The 17,707-nt window shown below is 51.8% G+C and overlaps 1 protein-coding gene across 1 annotated transcript in view; it reads right to left on the bottom strand.

Moving 5' to 3' along the window:
- RFX4 (regulatory factor X4) overlaps nt 1–11,689 on the bottom strand; it is a 163,985-nt gene extending 152,296 nt beyond the window's left edge. Inside the window, exon 1 of the mRNA XM_034644081.1 lies at nt 11,031–11,689. Within this exon, the coding sequence (XP_034499972.1) occupies nt 11,031–11,397 (367 nt within the window). The 5' untranslated portion in view covers nt 11,398–11,689. The remainder of the gene's footprint in view (nt 1–11,030) is intronic.
- Nucleotides 11,690–17,707: the final 6,018 nt, after the last annotated feature.

Genomic DNA, 17,707 nt, shown 5'->3' with positions numbered 1-17,707 from the left:
CCATTATGCAGATTTTTCCTGTTTTGCCACAGCCCTCACGTTCCCTTGAGCTAATATCCCCATTTTTATAATGTCCTAATGGACCAGTTGGTGCATATTTTTTCTCTCTCTAGAATTATTTCCCGAGAGTCACCTAGGAGAAGGAAAAGCAAGCACGTGGGCTTAGGAACTAGCCAGGCCTTCGTACTTTAGGCAAAGTCTCTAAACCTCAGTGTGAAATGTGGAGAGTAATAACCTGCCCACCTCGTCTTCATGGTGTGAGGTGTGGAAAGCTCTTAGCTCAGCGCCTGTTCTAGAACCATGGAACCACTATGATTCCTAAGGACCTGTCTATGACAGAGACACTTTGTGTGTTTTAACCATACTGTAGGTGTTAAGCGCACAGACCGTGGAGCTCAACTGCCAGGTTCAAGTCTGATTTCCTTGCTGTGTGACCTGAGGTCAGGGGCGCAACCACCTCGAGCCTCAGTTTTTTGTTTTGAATCTGCAAAATGGGGGTGGTCGGTACAGCACCTCATGGAGTTTCTATGAGATTCAAGTGAGCAACACAGAGTGTGTTCTCATGATAAGCACTATGGAAGTCTTAGCTATTATAATTTTTGCATTCTGGCTCCCCCCAAGGCATGCCGCACCAGTCCCTTCTGTTAGCGTTCTTTCAGCTTGCTGCTTAGATCTTTTGGTGCAGTGAAGAGCCTTGGAAGCCAGAAGGACACTAATTCTACAGCTCCCCTTACAAGTGACTAAGCGCTGCAGCCCGAGGCAAATTAGTTAACCTCACGAGCCTCAATTTCCTTCCTATATATAAACAAAAAACTGCCCCGTGAAGTTACTGGGAGGGTTAGGACAAATAATATAAGCTCCTTAGGAACTGACTGTACCTTATTCAGTCCACTGTTCCCTGCAATTAGCACGGAGCTTGGCATAGAACTGCAGATCAATGAGGAGAGGATGGAGGAAAGGGAATGACTAGCACCGCAACCATGCCTGGCACCTCGCAGGGGCTCAGGAGGGCCAGCTCAGCTTAGTTAGTTTATCAAGTACTTATCTGCCTAGAGCCAGGCTTCCTAGAAAGCAAGCAAAGAGATGCAGCATTCTTCATAATCTGAAGGATGGATTACATATCTTTTTTTGAAAAGATTTCATTTATTTGAGAGCGAGTGAGAGAGAGCACAGGAGCTGGGGGGAGGGGCTCAACGTGCATGATCTCATTATATTCTCTTAACCCGGGAAAGTACCATATAGATGCTTTCACAATGAAGAAAACTGAAAGCTTCAGAAGGAGAGGGAGAAGCAGACTCCTAACTGAGCAGGGAGCCCAACACAGGGCTGGATCCCAGGACCCTGAGAGCATGACCTGAGCGAAGGCAGACCCGTACCTGACTGAGCCACCCAGGTGCCCCAGACTGACTTATATCTGAAGTAAATATTTACTAAGCACTGACTTCTACAAGACACCCTAGTAAATGCTTTGCACTGGGCTAAGCCCAGATAGTGACGACACAGATGGAAATCTTGGGAAACGAAGAAGCGTCAAGTATACGTGTAAAATGAAGACGGACAAATGTGTGCCCTTCAGCGCACGTGGGTCAGTCCACCATGAGGCCGAGCTACGACAGTCCGCTCTACGTGGAAGGGAGAGCACCATCGCCTTCCTTGGGACCCTATGTGTTCAAGTGATATGGAGACAGCCTGGTTTATAGAAAGCAAGATCCCCTTTGGTGCCGTAACTGACCTCAGGGTGCACACTCTCTCGCTATATGAGCCAGTGCGTGTGACCGGACCCACCGAGTGGCAGTTTCCCTAAGAATAAACTGAGAAAGGGGCGCCTGGTGGCTCAGTCGGTTAAGTGTCTGACTTCGGCTCAGGTCATGATCCCAGGGTCCTGGGATGGAACCCCACATCGCAGGGAGCCTGCTTCTCCCTCTGCCATTTCCCCTGCTTGTGCTCTCTCTCTCTCTCAAATAAATAAAATCTTTAAAAAAGAAGAAAAGAATAAAATGGGAAAGACCCTGCCTAGCTACAGGTTTATGAGGCCACGTATTGAAAGACTGAACACAGTGGAAGTGTTGCATAAAATTTTTTTTTTGTTTTCTTCTCCTGTGCCGTCCTGGTGGGGTGGGGTGGGGTAGGGAGAGGAGGGGGGTCTTGGAAGCTACCAGGGGAACACAAGGCGAAGAACACGGAGCTCAGAGTGCCTTTGGTTTACTGAGCTTTTATGATATGCCAAGGCCTGTGCTGACCCCGTTACACACTTTACTTCATTTAATCCTCACAATCCCCTGTGAGGTGGGTACTATGCATGACCCCAATTTACTGGCAAAGAAGCTGAGGCTCAGAGAGCTCACCTCACTCGCTGAGTTCATACATTCAGCTATGGCCGAGCCAATTCTCCCCAAACCTTTGGGATTCCAGGGCCAGCTCTTAATGATTGTGTCAATGATTGCAAACTCCCCCCATTAATGACTGTATCTGTGGTTGCAAACTGCATCACGCTGTGCAAACGGTGTTTTATTTTAACACCAAGCTTTTACGCCGAACCCGTTATAAGGAAAATCAGGCCTGTAAGTAAATAGGTACGAAGCCCTGATCATGTGTGTAAAATGTCAGATTTGCCAAAGTCACTGGCAGGCGGGGGAGGCCTCCCCAATGGTGGTGCCGGGTTAAGTCTAGAAGCTCAGAAAATTATTTGAGACGCGAGGCACACACTGCACCGAGGCACCCCTACAGGAAGGAGTGCCCGTGGGCGTCCTCAGTAAGCAGCCTGTTGCCAAAGTGACACTGAGGTCCCCGTGGCAGCCAGACACCCACCACCACCCATGACAGCGAGCTCCCAAGAACCGCAGTGTGGGTTGCTGTTCCCCTCCTCCCACGATCAGGGAGCAGGGATGACTTGACCTCCCCCCGCCCCAATCAGGGAGCAGGGATGACTTGACCTCCTGGACTTCTTTAGGTAGCAGAGGAGGTGAGCCAGCATGGGCACCTCTCAGGTTTTCCTTCTAACTCTAGGTTTAGGGGAGGCGAGGAGGTAGCCTGGCTTCGAAATCAGAATCATCTGTGTTCAACACCGGGTTTGCCACCAGCTGTTTGGCCCGGACACGTTAACTCGGGTCTCTGAGTCTCAGTTTCCTCACCTGCAAAACAGGGATAACGATTCCAAAGGGTCGGTATAAGAATGAAATGAGGTGACATGCATGAGCAGTGAGCACAGGGCCTGGAAGAGATGGTACATTTTCCACTTGATTACAAAAGTAACTAACAGGTTTGAAAATAACTCATTCAGTCAGCCTGACATTAATTACCAAAATGATTTCAACGTAGTTTCCTTCTTCTCTCCCTTTCTCTGCTTCTCAAAAATGATCTCGGGGTCAATATATAGTCTCCAGGTTCTATCTATGACCATACAGCTGTGGTGCAGCTTTTTGTTTTTTAATCTCCCAATACCCTGAAAACCCTTGCACAAAACCCAGACCCATAGGAGTCCCTGTTTTAGGTTGCTCATCTCCTGGCTCACTCTGCATCCCTCTGGACCCTCTGTGTGCTCTTCCAGCTGTGCTCCGGGTAAGACGCCCACCTGGTGTGGGGTGCCTGTGGGGCAGGTCTGGGCGGGCAGCTCTGCCCACTCCCAGCCCCTCCTCAGCTGTGCCCCATGAGGTAGGGCGGGCAGAGAGTGCCCTGTCGCCGGGGCACCCTGAGGAAACCCCAACGAAGCAGAGAAATCATTCATTCTTCTAATCGCAGCAAAGTTTTTCAAACTTTAAAACGGAGCCTTGATTAGAAGAAAAGCTGTGGTTTTTTTTTTTTTCTAGAAGCCTGGCATTTCTGAAAAGGTCCCCTACCCAGACCACAGCAACCTCAAAAACTCAGCCCACTGAGTTGAAAATTAAAGTTCGTGGAGACCAAAGCCCCTCTCACAATAACCGCTCAACACTTTGGAAATCTTCCTTCCAATGCTTGAGAGTTTCAATGATTTAACTGAGGGCCTCTAGCCCTCAGGAATCTCTCTTCCATGTGAACTCCCAGGGCTTTCTCAGCCAACATGATATATTTTGTATGAGGTCAAATACTGCTTTTATAGAAAACCTACTTCACTTTTGTAAAAGGACTCATCAGGTAGGAGAAATTAAGCTCCTAGAAACAGAGATAATATAGCCTTTTTCATAGTCACAGAATGATGACCCAAAACTTGGTTTTCTTTTGGGTGGAACAAAAAGCTATTATAGTCACATCCTAATTCCTAATTCCCCCCCACACACTCTAGATTTATTATAAGCAGTGCAACGGAAACCTGCAAAGAAAACATGGCAAAATATTTAAAGCAATCAATATCACATCATAAGTAAGTTTGAGTGTGTGCTATGGGCTCAATTCTGGAACTTTATAAAATCCTAATAATGTCAATAAGAACCCAGCCTACCCACGAGCATTTAGAATCCGTACACAAATTAGAAATACATTACACCCCAGTGAACATCCCAAATCTAGGCTAATCATTCTGAAAAAGAAGACGTGGGACTAAAAAAAAAAAAAATCACCCATGCTCATCTTTTAAAAATTATACATTCAATAACCGTAGCGTTCAAAGAAATACCTCTTTCTTCAAAAATCTAATATTTGGGTGAAATGATTTCGCAGCAATCACAAGATTCAAAACAAACATGCTGTTGTGATTTTCTTCATGAAATCCATGTACGCCTCAAAAATTAGATGCCGCTAGGGTAATTAGCAATCACTAATCACTCTTCAGATTATTCAAATGACAGTTCAAAATCTAGTTCAAGAGTAGTTCACTTGTGTTGACTGAGTGCATTTTGTCCAACAAGAGAGATTCAGAGGATCCATGCTTATGAAGTGGTTAATTCTCCATTCCGATTAAATAAAAATCTGCCACGTTCATCGATCTCATTTAGGTCGCGTCTAAACAACACTGACCTTGAGCACCATTGGTTAGTCAGGAAACACACAGGACACAACGTGCTATCTAACCTTCCCTGGGTTGCAGCTTTTTCAAAGGCTTTCTTATTATCCCCTTAAATTAAAACAAGACCATCACGACAACAGAAACCCACCGTGTCCAGGTTCACCTACTAATAATTATTGAATTGTGCTCAGAGGCAGATTACACTTTTATGTTTTATTGGGGATTAACCAACCACAGAAGTGGAAACTACATACATATTTGGAAGTTATTCTGCTCGAGGATCAGATCTAACACAACAGAAACCAGAGAGTCTACTGGTAAAGGGCAATACAGCCCCAATTGCCTATGTTTGGATCATATTCAGCTGAACACCTAATGGCCGAATTTCATTCTCTTCTGCTTTTTGTGATCTCTCTCTCTCTCTCTTAAAGAAAGCAGTTAACATTTCAAAAGTTCAAAAATCACAACATAGGTAAAAAGCCCATGATAAAGACAGAAACAGAACAGGTGAACTTTTTTCTCCTTGCATTAAAAAAATATGCAAGACAGGCAAAAGAGTGAAACTCTTTCTGTGTATCTTGCTCGACCGAGCTTCAGAGAGTGGCTCGTCTGAAACAGAATTTTCCACTTCCTGAAAATCAAGCGTAAAATGGTTGTCTTTAAAACGGGGATGCCTACAAGCAGAAAGGGGGGCAGGAACGGACAATGTAGGACTTCCTGTTCCAGAACGGGAAGGGTGTCGGGAGCTGTGGGGGGGCCTCCAGCAGAGGAATCGAACCTAGGTCTACTCTGAACGCACCATGGAACTTCCTCCCAGGATTCAAATTCCAGCCAACAGGTGTTGCCTCAACCAAGACACATTTTCTATGTCCTTTAAGAAACCGGACAACACCAGGGTGAAATTGTGGCAAATGGGAACATAGAAGACACCTTCCTCATGGGGAAGGTAGGGAAATGAGAATGAAATTAATCCGTCCGTCTAAACTTTAGAAAAGAATGATTTATCTTGACATTAGAAGTGAGGCTGTATGTACGCAGTACAGAAAACACCTGCATATGCTGAAACAGTCTACATTTGTTTCAGGATTCTTACCCCCTCTTCCCAACTAGACATACAGAACTGGGCATAGGAAGACCAGATAAACATTTTTAAGAATAAATGCCACTTACTGAGTGATTTCTAGAAGACAGGCTTAACTTAACGTGTGTGATCTCATTATATCCTCTTAACCCTGGAACATATGGTGTAGATGCTTTCACAAAGAAGAAAACTGAAAGCTTCGAGAAGTTAGGTCATTTGTCTTGGGTCACACAGCTAGAAAATGACTGAGCTGGGACTTAAACCTTGGCCAGTCTGATGGCAAAGCTTATGTTCTTTTCATTAAGTCAGACCACATTCACCTCCAGCCGTATGTTAACATGTCTGTGAATGACTTCTAGCTGCAATATACTGTTTGTTAAATCACCTGAAGGCTACGTCTATTCACACAAGACCTAATGGCTTTAGTTTAATCTTGCAGGGGTATGTCTGTATGTGAGCACGAAGAAAGCATTGACATTCTCAAGGACAAAGCAAATGTTAACTCCACCTCATATGAATCCCAAAGACTAAAGTACATTTCACATCTGTAGTAAAGATATGAATGCTTTATTTCTCTATTTTTCCAACAATAGTTAAAAATTTTTGTCTCCACAGTTTAGTGGACTATCCTGCCACTTTCATATAGGGACACAATAGCAAGTCCTTTGCTTTCACTGAAATGATATATGCCTTATTGGATATCCTTTCCAACACAACCCTCTCCCTCACTAGAAGAAGGAGGAGGAGGAGGAGAGGAGAAGAAGGAGAAGAAGAAAGAGGAGCAAGAGGAGGAGGAGGAGAAGGGGCGGGGGATGGGGAGGAGGAAGAGGAGCAAGAAGAAGTCATCAGTATAGCCCTGTGATTAAGAGTGTGGACCACGGGTAGGTTAGGCCACATACTCTCTTCATGGGTAGCCTTTATCTGCCCCAGAAACCACTGCATATAATGGAGTAGATCATAATAGTACCCATAACAAATATTTTAAAATACAATTAATAATGCATTTGTTTTTTTTGACTAACAATGCATTTAAAGTACTTAGTTCACGCCTGGCACGTGGAAGGCATGCAAAGCTAGATTGAGCGCTTGCACGCTGCGTCAGGAAGAGTCAGGCGTGCGCAGTGGACCTTGCTCCCCAGGCAATCACGGTGTGTCTTACCAGCCCAGCTTCTAACGCTCAGAAAGTCATTAAACACATCAGCTTCCGGCTTTAATCTTTGTCTCTAGCCTGTTGGTTTCCCCATTTACACTGTGAATAATAACAGTTCCTTCTTTATAGGGTTGTTGTGAGCATTACGTAGATAACGCATTTAAATAAAAATGCTTAGTAGCGAAGTGGAGACCTGCACTGACTATCTGTTACCTATGGCCACTTTCACATTTTACACAAGGGCCCTCTCAGATGCTTGGATCAGTTCCATTAGAACACTGGGGCTCATCAAGAGTAAGCTTCCCGACCAAGGGCACCCAGCTTCATGGGGCACCCAGAACGTAGCAACCTCCCCGTCACCATGCTCTATCTCCTTCACCCCAGATAGTGGTTTTTCTCTTTATAGCGCTTATCACTCACTGGAATTACCGTGTGTGTGTGTTACCTGGTTTGTCTGAATTTATGCTTCACAGCAGGACTGCCATCATTTTTGTTAAGCCCAGCATCCAGGAGAGTGCATGGAACACAGGAGACACGTAGTTTTCTTGAATGGATAAAGCAAGATAAACTGTGTCCAGAATCGTCGCTCAACCACTATGATACATAGCCTTCCATCACAACCGCCACTTAAAATCCTCTCCAAATGAAGGATCACATGACTCCTTCCGAGACGTTTTCTCTGGGAGCCAAGACTAAAACTTGCCGTGATTCACCACTTTTGTCCATACATTGCCCTTCTCACCAAGTGGAATTCAGATCCATCTCAAGGCCAGAGGCATCACCAAGCCCTGCCAGGCTAGCACTCTGGCGGGGTCCATGGGAGGTGGGCTGACTGGGGCGAGGGGACAGGCTTTCCCAGTCTGGTCTCATACAAGCTGTGGCCCCACGCAAGTTCCAGACCCTCTTTCATCCTACAAAGGGACACCGCTGAATTATGGGAAGGCTTAAATGACTAGTGTGTGAAAAAGGTGCCTGTGACGGGGCTGACCCACGGTGGGTACTTGACAAGAAAGCACATCCTTTCCTTCAGGCTCCAAGAGGGATCTATTTCTACATGCCTTGGCAGCTCACGGCTCTCAGGGTGTCCATGCCTTCACTGCAAAGTCCTTGACGGCAGAGACTGGGGCCTTGTCCATCAGGTGCTCAGTGAGTGAGACTGAATAAAATCCCCGATAAATTCACACAAAGTATTTTCTTTTACTTCTACCTGACATTTCCAAATCATCTGTCTTTGCATTCATTCTCGCTCCCCTAGCCTTAATAAAACTGCACAGATATCTCAAACAGAGTGGAAGGGGCAAAAACAGTAGACATTTCTCGCACCTTCTCCATCCCTTGCAGCCCTGGAAGCGCAGCTGAAGAGGGTCCCAAGCCACCTGCAGAACATGTCAGGTGGGCTCTCCGGGGCCTGTGCAAGGGGAGGCCTAACTGTCCGGCACCCCAGGCTGTGATGTCACCACTCTATGCCTTCTCAGCCTTTTCCGCACAGACACCAAGGCAGACACACACACGCCAGCTTGACTTAGAATCACCACCTTACAACGTCAGCCATGGAAGAGAAACCCTGTGCACAGGTCACAGTTACATCCCTCTCTTGGAGTGCTTTTCAGGATCAATGTCTGGAAAACTGCTTTTCAAACAAAGCACCTGACACACTCCACATATGCCATACAGGCAGGTAACTATGTGGAAAAATTTTAGGTGGGCCATAGAAATCTTTACAACCAATCCACTCAAGTACAGATGAGACAATGGAGTATCAGGGAGAAAGGAAGGGCTTCTCTGCTCAAATTCTCACCAGGAGAGGTGGCTAGGTGTGAGAAGACCCTCGCCTCTTTCTAAAAGCTTGAGCAAGGGAGAATGGAGTCTGGTTTTCCTTTGATGGCAACATTTTGCTGCTTTGGCCAGTGTGTATACCTCTCCCACAGAGGTGACCGTCTCTGATGCTGGCTTCCTCATCTAGAGACATTCCCAGGGATGCTGGGTATAGCCCCACAAAATTCAGTGTCTCAAGGAATGCACCTCAAGTGTAATTAAGAAGGGAAATTACAGACCTTTAAAAAGTGGTTATCCAAGGTTGTTCTTGACTCTTAAAATCCTAATAGAGGGCTCACCAAAATATTTTAGTATATTATTCGTACGGGGAGAGATGCACTAATTGTGCGGTGGGTTACAGTTCGGATAGCAGTAACCAGCCCATATATGCTTCCTGGATTCTACAAGGAAAGAGGTTTCCTGGATTCTATCATAAAGAGGTTTATACCTAACTTACCAGAAAATCCCAGACTGTAAGCTGTCTAAGGCTTCATTTCACAGACAATGACAATCTGAAAAAGCTATATAAGATTTACCTAAAGTAACGTTATAAGCGGCTGAGTCGGAATTATAACTCAGAGCTTTTCCCGGTGTACAAAGGAGAAAAGGACCGGAAAGGATCTCCCCGCTCCCCTACCCCTAGATTTCCGACCAGGCGCCTCCTTCTCTTCTCTTTCCAGCCGTATCCTATCCCCTCACCATTTTAAGATTCAATTTGAGGAGTTGGAGGAGAAATTCATCCCGGGTGACCTAGGGGGCACCAGGAAGAAAAGCCAGAACCGTTCACGTTGGTGAGTGTGTGGCCCGTGGGGGAGGCGGGCGCACTGCCCAGCTGGCGCCTCACCTCGGGATGGGGAGTGAAGCTGCAGGAGAACCTGGAGAGGAGGAGTGGGAGGAAGGGCGCACAGGTGGGCAGAGAAAAGGTGTAGCTGCTGGAGAGAAATTAGAGACCTCGGCGCCTCTGGGGAGCAGGTCAGCCCAGCTCTCACACTGCCGCGGGAAGGTCCCGAGCAAACTCCTCTTTCCAACTCGCCCTCGGTCCTTTGTTGTCGGCCTCTGCCTCTGGCTCCCGCTCATGCCCTCCGGTCCCCCGCCCCCCATGAAGTCACCCCAACTGCACTCATAATATTTTGCTTTGCGCCGGGTCTGTTTTCCACCACCAACTTCCAGCGGTCACCATGGCGACGCGCCGGGAAGGGGGGCGGGCGCGGCTAAGGAAATCCTAGGGCCTAGCCGCGGGGCGGCCCCTGCAAACTTTTCCGGGTCTCCGGGTCCTGCAGGCAGGGTGGGAAGGCGCGCTGTCACGGCCGCCGCACCGAGTCGCTTGCGGGGCTTCCCGGACTCGTCCTGAGCGCCGCGTCCGCGCCGACAAGGGCTGCAGCCACCGGCCTGGGGACCCCGGGACCACGCGGCTCTCACTTGACCCTGCTGCCAAACTCACAGACGCAGGCGCTTGGCAGGTGGCGAGGGTGGGGGCGCCCATGTTTCCCTTGCCGGCCACACACACACACAGGCCCGGGGAAGGAAAGGAAAGCCTGATTTAGGCGCTGGAGAGAAGGGCAGACCTCGGGCCCTGTGCTCCCTTGAGTCCGCAGACCGGGTCCCCGGGCGGGAGAAGGCTGCTCCTTGCCTAGGGCCGTGGCGAGGAGAGGACAGAGGAGGCCCGGGCCCTGTTCCCACCCGGGCGCTCTGTGCCAGGGGCCCCAAGCCAGGGCCACTGAATGTCCCCACCTGGGGCCCACGGGGCCACGTCAGGCCTTGTGCTGAGCCGGGGCCTGCAGACCAGCGTGCCTTTCCGCTGTTGTGGCCCGTGGTGCTCAAATCCGGCTCCAGGGGTACTTTGGCCGCCCTAGCTCTGGATTCTGGATCTCGGGGCAGAAAGTGGTAGAGGCAGAAATTTCCAATTCGGGCTCCGTAGTGCCCCTCTCTAACGTGCCATCCCGTTTAACAAGAAACGACCCTTCTGTTGCGTAGCGGACCAACGCCGCCCCGGCCCACTTGGCACAAGTTCTCCGTGGCCTAAAATTCTACCTGCTTTTCTCCCTCGTTCTCGAATTTCCGGGTACCTTGAGTAACCGAGCGACGTTCGTCCACCACCGGGCCAGGCACGCGTGGCCGCCGCGGTTGGCTCACGAGGCGAAGGCGGGCTGGGAGCGGCTCGGTGCCGGCAGGCGAGCGCCGTGCGGCGGCGTCGTGGGGCTGCCGCGCGGGTTCCGAGCGGCGTTCGCCCACCCCAACTACAAACCGCGCACCGGCGGGGCGGCGCGTCGACTGCCCCACGCGCGCGCCTGCGGCCTTCGCCTTCCGCCCGAGCTCGGCTTGCGCGGCCAGTCTCCTGGGAGAGGGGCTCCGCTTTGTCGCGCTCCGCCGCGAGCGCGCGAAAGGCCCGGGAGGCGTGCGCGCCGGGTCCCTGACCTCCCCCGACGGGGCCATTGTCTTAGCCCCACACTTGATGAGTATTTTGGGAAAACTGGAGGAATATATTACCGACTCGGTGCGCGGGACAAAGGGGCGCCTTTCCTTAGGTCACGCTGAAGTGGCCCCGAGGCAGACCACTAGAGACCCGGCCCCTGCAAAACGGTTCTCCCGGGCCCGAGGCACTTTGCGGGGATTTTCCTTTTAAGAGTAGGGGACGGCGGCCTGGCTCTCCGGCCTGTCTGATCCCGGACGCTTCCGATTTCGCCCCAGCACTTGCTGCGAATCGGTTGTTCGAGCCCTTTCAGGATGAAATAGTGATCATAACACTTGTGGTTCTGTCCGCACGCGATCTGCTGTAAAAGGAGCAGAATCGAACTACTACTTGGAGCACTAGTCACAGCAAGCCGGGAGAAAGGACCTTTACATAACAAGGGAAACTCTGAAGAAAAGCTAATTGGATTAAGTTCTCTGGAAGGGAGGTGAGAGGAGGCTCCTGGACCGGACCGCGCAGAGCTGCATTTCCCTAGTCGTCGGCTTTGCAACTGTGAAATGTCACCTGGTGCGCCCCGTGTCATTTCTTCACTCTGCCATTGCCCAAAACTTTTATTTTGACTTCAGGATGGCGATCTAGGGATGTCTCAGATTTTCAGAAAAGGGAAGGGAGTGAATGTGGAAAAGATTTCTGTTTCAGAACCCGTTTGGGATGTGTGCAGTTGGGGTAAAATGACCAGGTGCCTCCAGCTACATCGAGGACAGAAAACGACGTTTCCACAACCCCATAACCCGCCCCCAGAACGCACAAGGAGGTCCAGTCATGTGGAGAGGGCAGTTAAAACCCCTAACTGGCGCTTGGCGGGTGTGGTGTGTGGGGAAACCCCAAGTCCCTACGTGGGCCCCTTGTGAATACTTGGCTGCAAACAATGCAGACATGGGTTTAATTTTGTTCAAGGATATTTGCTTCTAAATTTGGGGTGCTCAGGAGATGCACAGTGGTGCAAGCGTTTGACATAAAAATGTAGAGGGAGGGGCTTTTTTCGTTCTGTGTGCAGCCGGGCGCGCGCGGCAGGCTACTCTTCTCCTTGCCTCGGTTACTTTATACAGTAAGGAAGACTGCGGGGCTCAGCCTTTCCCCACTCCCAGGGAGCCCACACCCACTCAGTGGGAGAGGGACTTGGCTGTTAAGATCAGAGGTAGGCAACTACCCTGGAAAACCGAAGATCCCCCTGGCCCGAGGGGGTGGGTGTCCAGGCCATCAGGGCCTCGGCAGAAGCCTGGAGGGGCTGAAAATCTCTGCGCTGACCGAAAAAAGATGATCTGGGGCGATGCCCGGATGACCCCTACCCCCACCCCACATTCATTTCCAGCCTGCTTCGGGGGGAGGTGGGGAAATATTCTGGTGGTGTTTATTTGCTCGGGGAAGGGACGCGAGTGTGTTAAGGGATGGCAGAGGCTGGAAGGCACTTGTTGCTCCGCTCTGCTCCCAGACATCATCCCCAGCATCTCATCAAGCTGCGGCCTCGGCCCAGGCTGCGCTCACCGCCCTGCTCCTGCCTCTCCCTGACCCTATCTCCCCAAGAATCCCCGAGACTGCATCCGAGTGGCGAGGGGAGTGCACTGGTTGGGGACCGCGGCTGGGCATGGGGGGGGGGGGAAGAGAACTTCCAAGGGAACTTCTTCCACCTGGAAGGAGCGTCGGGAGCATAGCTTAGATCTAGAAGTTTGGCGGCTCCTCCAAGGTGCTAGAAGTGGAAGGTGGAGAAAGCTCTACTGGAGAACCAAGACGCCGGGCTTTTTCGTTGTAAGAGATTCCTTGGCTTCCTTCCTTAGTTGTTACGGGCCGCCGCGACCCCAAAACCTGACGCCCACAGCCCCCAAAGTGCCGAGCAGTTTTGCAGACCTGACGCCAGGCCTCGCCAGCCGCACTGCATCCTGCCCTCCCTCCGGCAGAGTTACAGCCCCGCAGCGTAGCGCGTCGTCGGACGCCCCTTCCGGGCAAGGAGGTTACACCCCGCCTCGAACGGCCCGGGGCTCCCACCTCCGACCCGGCTCGGATTCCCCAGGACCACCGTGTTCGCCGCCGCCACTCCCTCCAGCTGCGCGTCTCCACCAGTCGGAGCCTCGGTCCCCACCTCCCAGGCGCTGTGCGAAGCCCTCGCCCTCCCCCGCCTCTGGGGAGTTCCGCTCGGCTTCCCGGCCCTAGCCACCAGCCTCAGAGCGCACCGCTATTCCCGGGCCCCCAAACCCGGGGGAGGAGCCGGGCCCGGGAGGGGGCGGTCGGCTCGCAAAGTTTCTGCGAGCGGCACCTCGAGCTCGCCGCGAGCCAGAGAATCTTTACGTAACTTTGTGTTCAGTGCAAGCAAAAGCGCGCTCGTCAGCGCGCGCGCGCACTCACACACACTCACACATTTAAACACATAATCACACGCTTACACACACACACTTCCACGCATCCACTTACATCGCACATTGCGACGGACTGAAAACTTGTGCACGCTCTCCGTTATTTCCTAGGGTTCCACTGTCAAGTTGACCCTTCTGAACTTTTTGCAACTCTTTCTGAAGTTCCCCTTCTCCCTTTTCTTTCCCTCCCAATGTCTCCCCCCAACCCCCACCAGTAGGACTGACCTGTGGAATCCATGTCGGGTTCCTCCAGTAACCCACAATGCATGCTCTTCCCATGGACAGCACGGGCGCCCCCCAAAAGTCCTGATGTTTGGGGATCCCCTGCGCTAGAGATGCCCAGGGAGGAAGGGAGTAGGAGAGAAAAAGAGACGTAGAGAGTGCAAGGGCAAAAAGGATAGAGGGGGAAAGGAAAAGAGAGAAAGAAGAAAGAAAAGAGAAAGAAGAAAGAGGAGAGAGAGAGAGAGGGAAGGCAGAGAGCGCAGAGAAGGGGGAGAGAGAAAGAGAGAGCGAGCGAGGGGACACTCAGTAATCCAGCCGGGCAAAGCCAAACCCGTCAAAATGTTTGCGGATGTTTCATGGGAAAAAGCATCATTTTATAGGAGCCCCGATGGGAGCAATGTCATTGATAGGCCAGCCGGCCTGATGAATGGCCGCTCGTCAGATGGGGCCGTGGCGAGGCGCACTGTGAAGCCCATTGTGGGCCTGTTTTGAATAAGAAAAGCCGCCTCCGAAAAGGGGGGCTCAGAGCGACGCAATCCCAGCCCTCCGACTTCCCCCTTCTATTATAGCATTAGCAACGTTTTTCTTATTTAAAGTTCCAGAGGCCTTCTCCAGCCTTCGCCCGGCACTCATTATAGGCGAAATCAAAATTGGCTTAGATGTGGCCCCCTCCTCCCTCCCCACCCCTCCCCCGATCGGGCCAGGCGGGGCGGTGGGGGGCGGCAGGGGACTCCGGGGAGCCTGGGGAGTCGCCTACCCGGCCACGAGTGGGCCCCACTCCTTTCCCTCTACTCTTGTGCCCCCCTCCCGGTTTGGTCCCGGGTCAGATTTTGAGTGGGGGCCCTGGGAATGCGAGAGGAGGTATGCCTCGACTCCCTTCCACGCGGATCCGCGGACACGCGTGGAGGAGTGGAGGATAGCTGAGGGTGAAAGGTGGGGAGGAGAACTGCAGCCCTAAGACCCCAGCCCCCAACAGAGAAACCCCCAACCTGGGCGGTGAGGAGGCCGCCTGGAGGGGAGGGTATGAGGGGCTGACTCGTCTCCTCCAGAACTTTCTCTGTCTTCCCTTGGGTTTATCCATCTCCTTCACCGAGTCTCTCCCCTTTCTCTGCCTCGCTCTCGCTCGCTGCCTGTCTCCCAGTCTCTGTCTCTCATTCTGTCCTTCTCTCGTCCTCTGTGTCCCTCTATTTCTCCTGTTTTGGCTGCCTGTCTTTCTGTCCAGCCCCTGCCCCCACGTCTCTTTGTCTCTCCCTAGGACTCTGCCCCTCTGTCTCTATCCCCCTTGGTCTCTCTGACACCCCCTCCCCGCCTCTTCCCGTAACTCTGTCAGTCTGTCTGTGTCCCAGACCCTCCCTCCCTCCTCCCGCCCTCTCCCCCGCCCCCCAGCCAGCCACGAAGTTTGTGAGAAGCCCGGCGTCCAAGTGGGGACGCGGTTTTCCCAGGGACCCCTCCCCGGCTGAGTTTAAAGTGCAGAAAGAGGGGGGCAAGGAGCCGGGGGTCTGGAAGTGGAAGTGGGGGGGCAGGCTGCGTCTCTGAGGGCCCCGATAAAGTGGCCGTTCGCGGGCCGGCAGCGCTGTGATTAGAATATGAATGGGGCTCGGCAGGCGGAAGAGAAAGGCGGATTACCCCGGGTGCTTTGACCATGGACAGAGGCAGCGCCGGCCCGGCCGCGGAAGGGGCGGGGCGCGCGGGCGGGGTCCCTAACTCCTGGCGAGGGGGGTCTCTAACCCAGGACCCCAAGCTGGGTGCGCCTTCCCGCGGTCCCTCGCAAAGCCCCCCAGTCTGCCCTCCAAGAAGGGCTATGTGGGACAATGTCGGGGGAGGCACAAGGGACCAGCACGTGCCGAGTTAAGGTCACGGTGCAGGAGGAAGGAGGCGGAGGCGCGGAATGCGGGCTGGAAAGAGCCTGGCTATGGCGTATTTCAGTGCACTGGGTTCGAATTCGGCCTCGATAAATTCCTTAATCTTTCTGGGCCTCGGCTTCCTTGTCTGTAAAATGGGGCAAAGATGTCCGCTTTCAAAGTTAGGGGGAAGAGTCAACCAGGCGGTGGATGTGGCAGGACTCGAACATTTGCTCTTTACCATCTTCCCCTCCCAGCACGTCGCCGCGTGGCCGGCTGCTTCCCACCACCCTGGTATCAGCTAAGGGTCTCCTCTCGGAGTGGCTGTGCCTGAGCGCTCTGTGCGGGTCCCCTGTGGCTGCGTCCGCTGCCCCGTTCATTACCCGTTTGTTTCTGCGGGAACTTTGTTCACAGCCCTAAGCCCAGGGCCCAGAACAGAGCCAGGCATTCTTTCCAGCCGCGACGGTTGACGACCGGAAACCGGTCCATGAAAACCGGTGGCGACCGAAGGTGGCAGTGGCGATGGCCTCACGTCGTCGTGGAGTGCGTGGCGGTGAAGGCAGCGGGATTCCCAGTCCGAAGATCTGAGCGGCTGGGTCCACCTCGCGCATCCTCGATTTCTCCCGAGCGGGATGGGGCGAATGATAAAAGCTCCTTCCGCCGCCTGCAGGGCCCAACCTCTGCGGGTGAAGACTGGCCAGGATCTTGATCAGGTGCATGCAGGTGGCAGCGCGGAGCTGCCACCACCCGGAGTATTGGGGGTCCCCGGGATAATTCTTGCGGGCTGCTGGGGTGGGGGCAAGGTGATCTGTTGTTATTATTTAAATTATACAGGGAAAATGGAGGAGGGGTGAGGTGGGGTGGGCTGGCGAGGAAAGTGAGGAGAAAGAAGTCGTAGGTGGGCTGTGCAGGGCTGGTGCACGCACGTCCCTGCCCTGTGCTATCTAACCTGGAATGACACTGGCTCTCCCCCACGGACGGTGCTGCAGCACCTGGGAGCGGAAAGAAATGCAAATCAGCAGGTATTCATTTATTCCTTTGCAAACTGTTATTGTGTAGTGCCTGCCGTGTGCCCACCACTAGTTGGTCTAGGAGCTGGAGATGCAGCCGTGAAGAAAGTAGACTTTTAAAAAATCCCTGCCTTTCTGAAACTTACACTGGAATGAAAGGAAATAGCTAATAGGTAAAATATATAATTAGATGATATAGGCTGTCCAGTGATGAGAGCTATGTAGCAGGTGGGACCAGGGAGGACCTCTCTGAGGTGGTAACACTTGAGTTTAAAAACAGTGCTATCCTAGGGGCTGGTAACAAGGGTGTGTTCATTGGTGGAAATTCACTGAGCTGTTTACACTTATGATTTTATGCATTTTTCTGAACGTATTTCAAACCTCAATAAAATGCTTGCTCAGATTCAATAACATCATTATAGGAATAACTACCATTTACTCTTTATGTGGGGACTGTGCTTCCACTGTGCTAGGCATTTCCATGCATTATCTCATTTAATCCACACAATACAACTAACATATAAATATTATTGTCCCCACTTTTCAGAGGAGGACAATTGGGGTTCAGCATGGCTCTCTTACCCTTCGACACAATCATGAACAATGCAGTTTTTAGTCTCCAGAGCTCGAAATCTAAAGCAAATATAGCAAGACCTGCAGCGGGGGAGAGTGTGGGTGTGACGGCGACCGAGACAGGAGACCAGAAACTGAGCCCGGGAGGCTGGTGGCATTGAGGCAGGCCTCTCGAGGAAGTGATGACTAAGCCAGGAGCTGAACTCAGCAGGCCAAGGGGTGGAGGGGTGTTGCAGACAGCAGTAAGGACAAGAAGGAGGGCCTGTGCGGTATGTTTGA

Source organism: Ailuropoda melanoleuca, chromosome 15 (genome assembly GCF_002007445.2).
Source record: "Ailuropoda melanoleuca isolate Jingjing chromosome 15, ASM200744v2, whole genome shotgun sequence".
NCBI lineage: Eukaryota > Metazoa > Chordata > Mammalia > Carnivora > Ursidae > Ailuropoda > Ailuropoda melanoleuca.
Note: the sequence above shows the minus strand (reverse complement) of the source record. Positions and strands in the feature narration are given on the sequence as shown.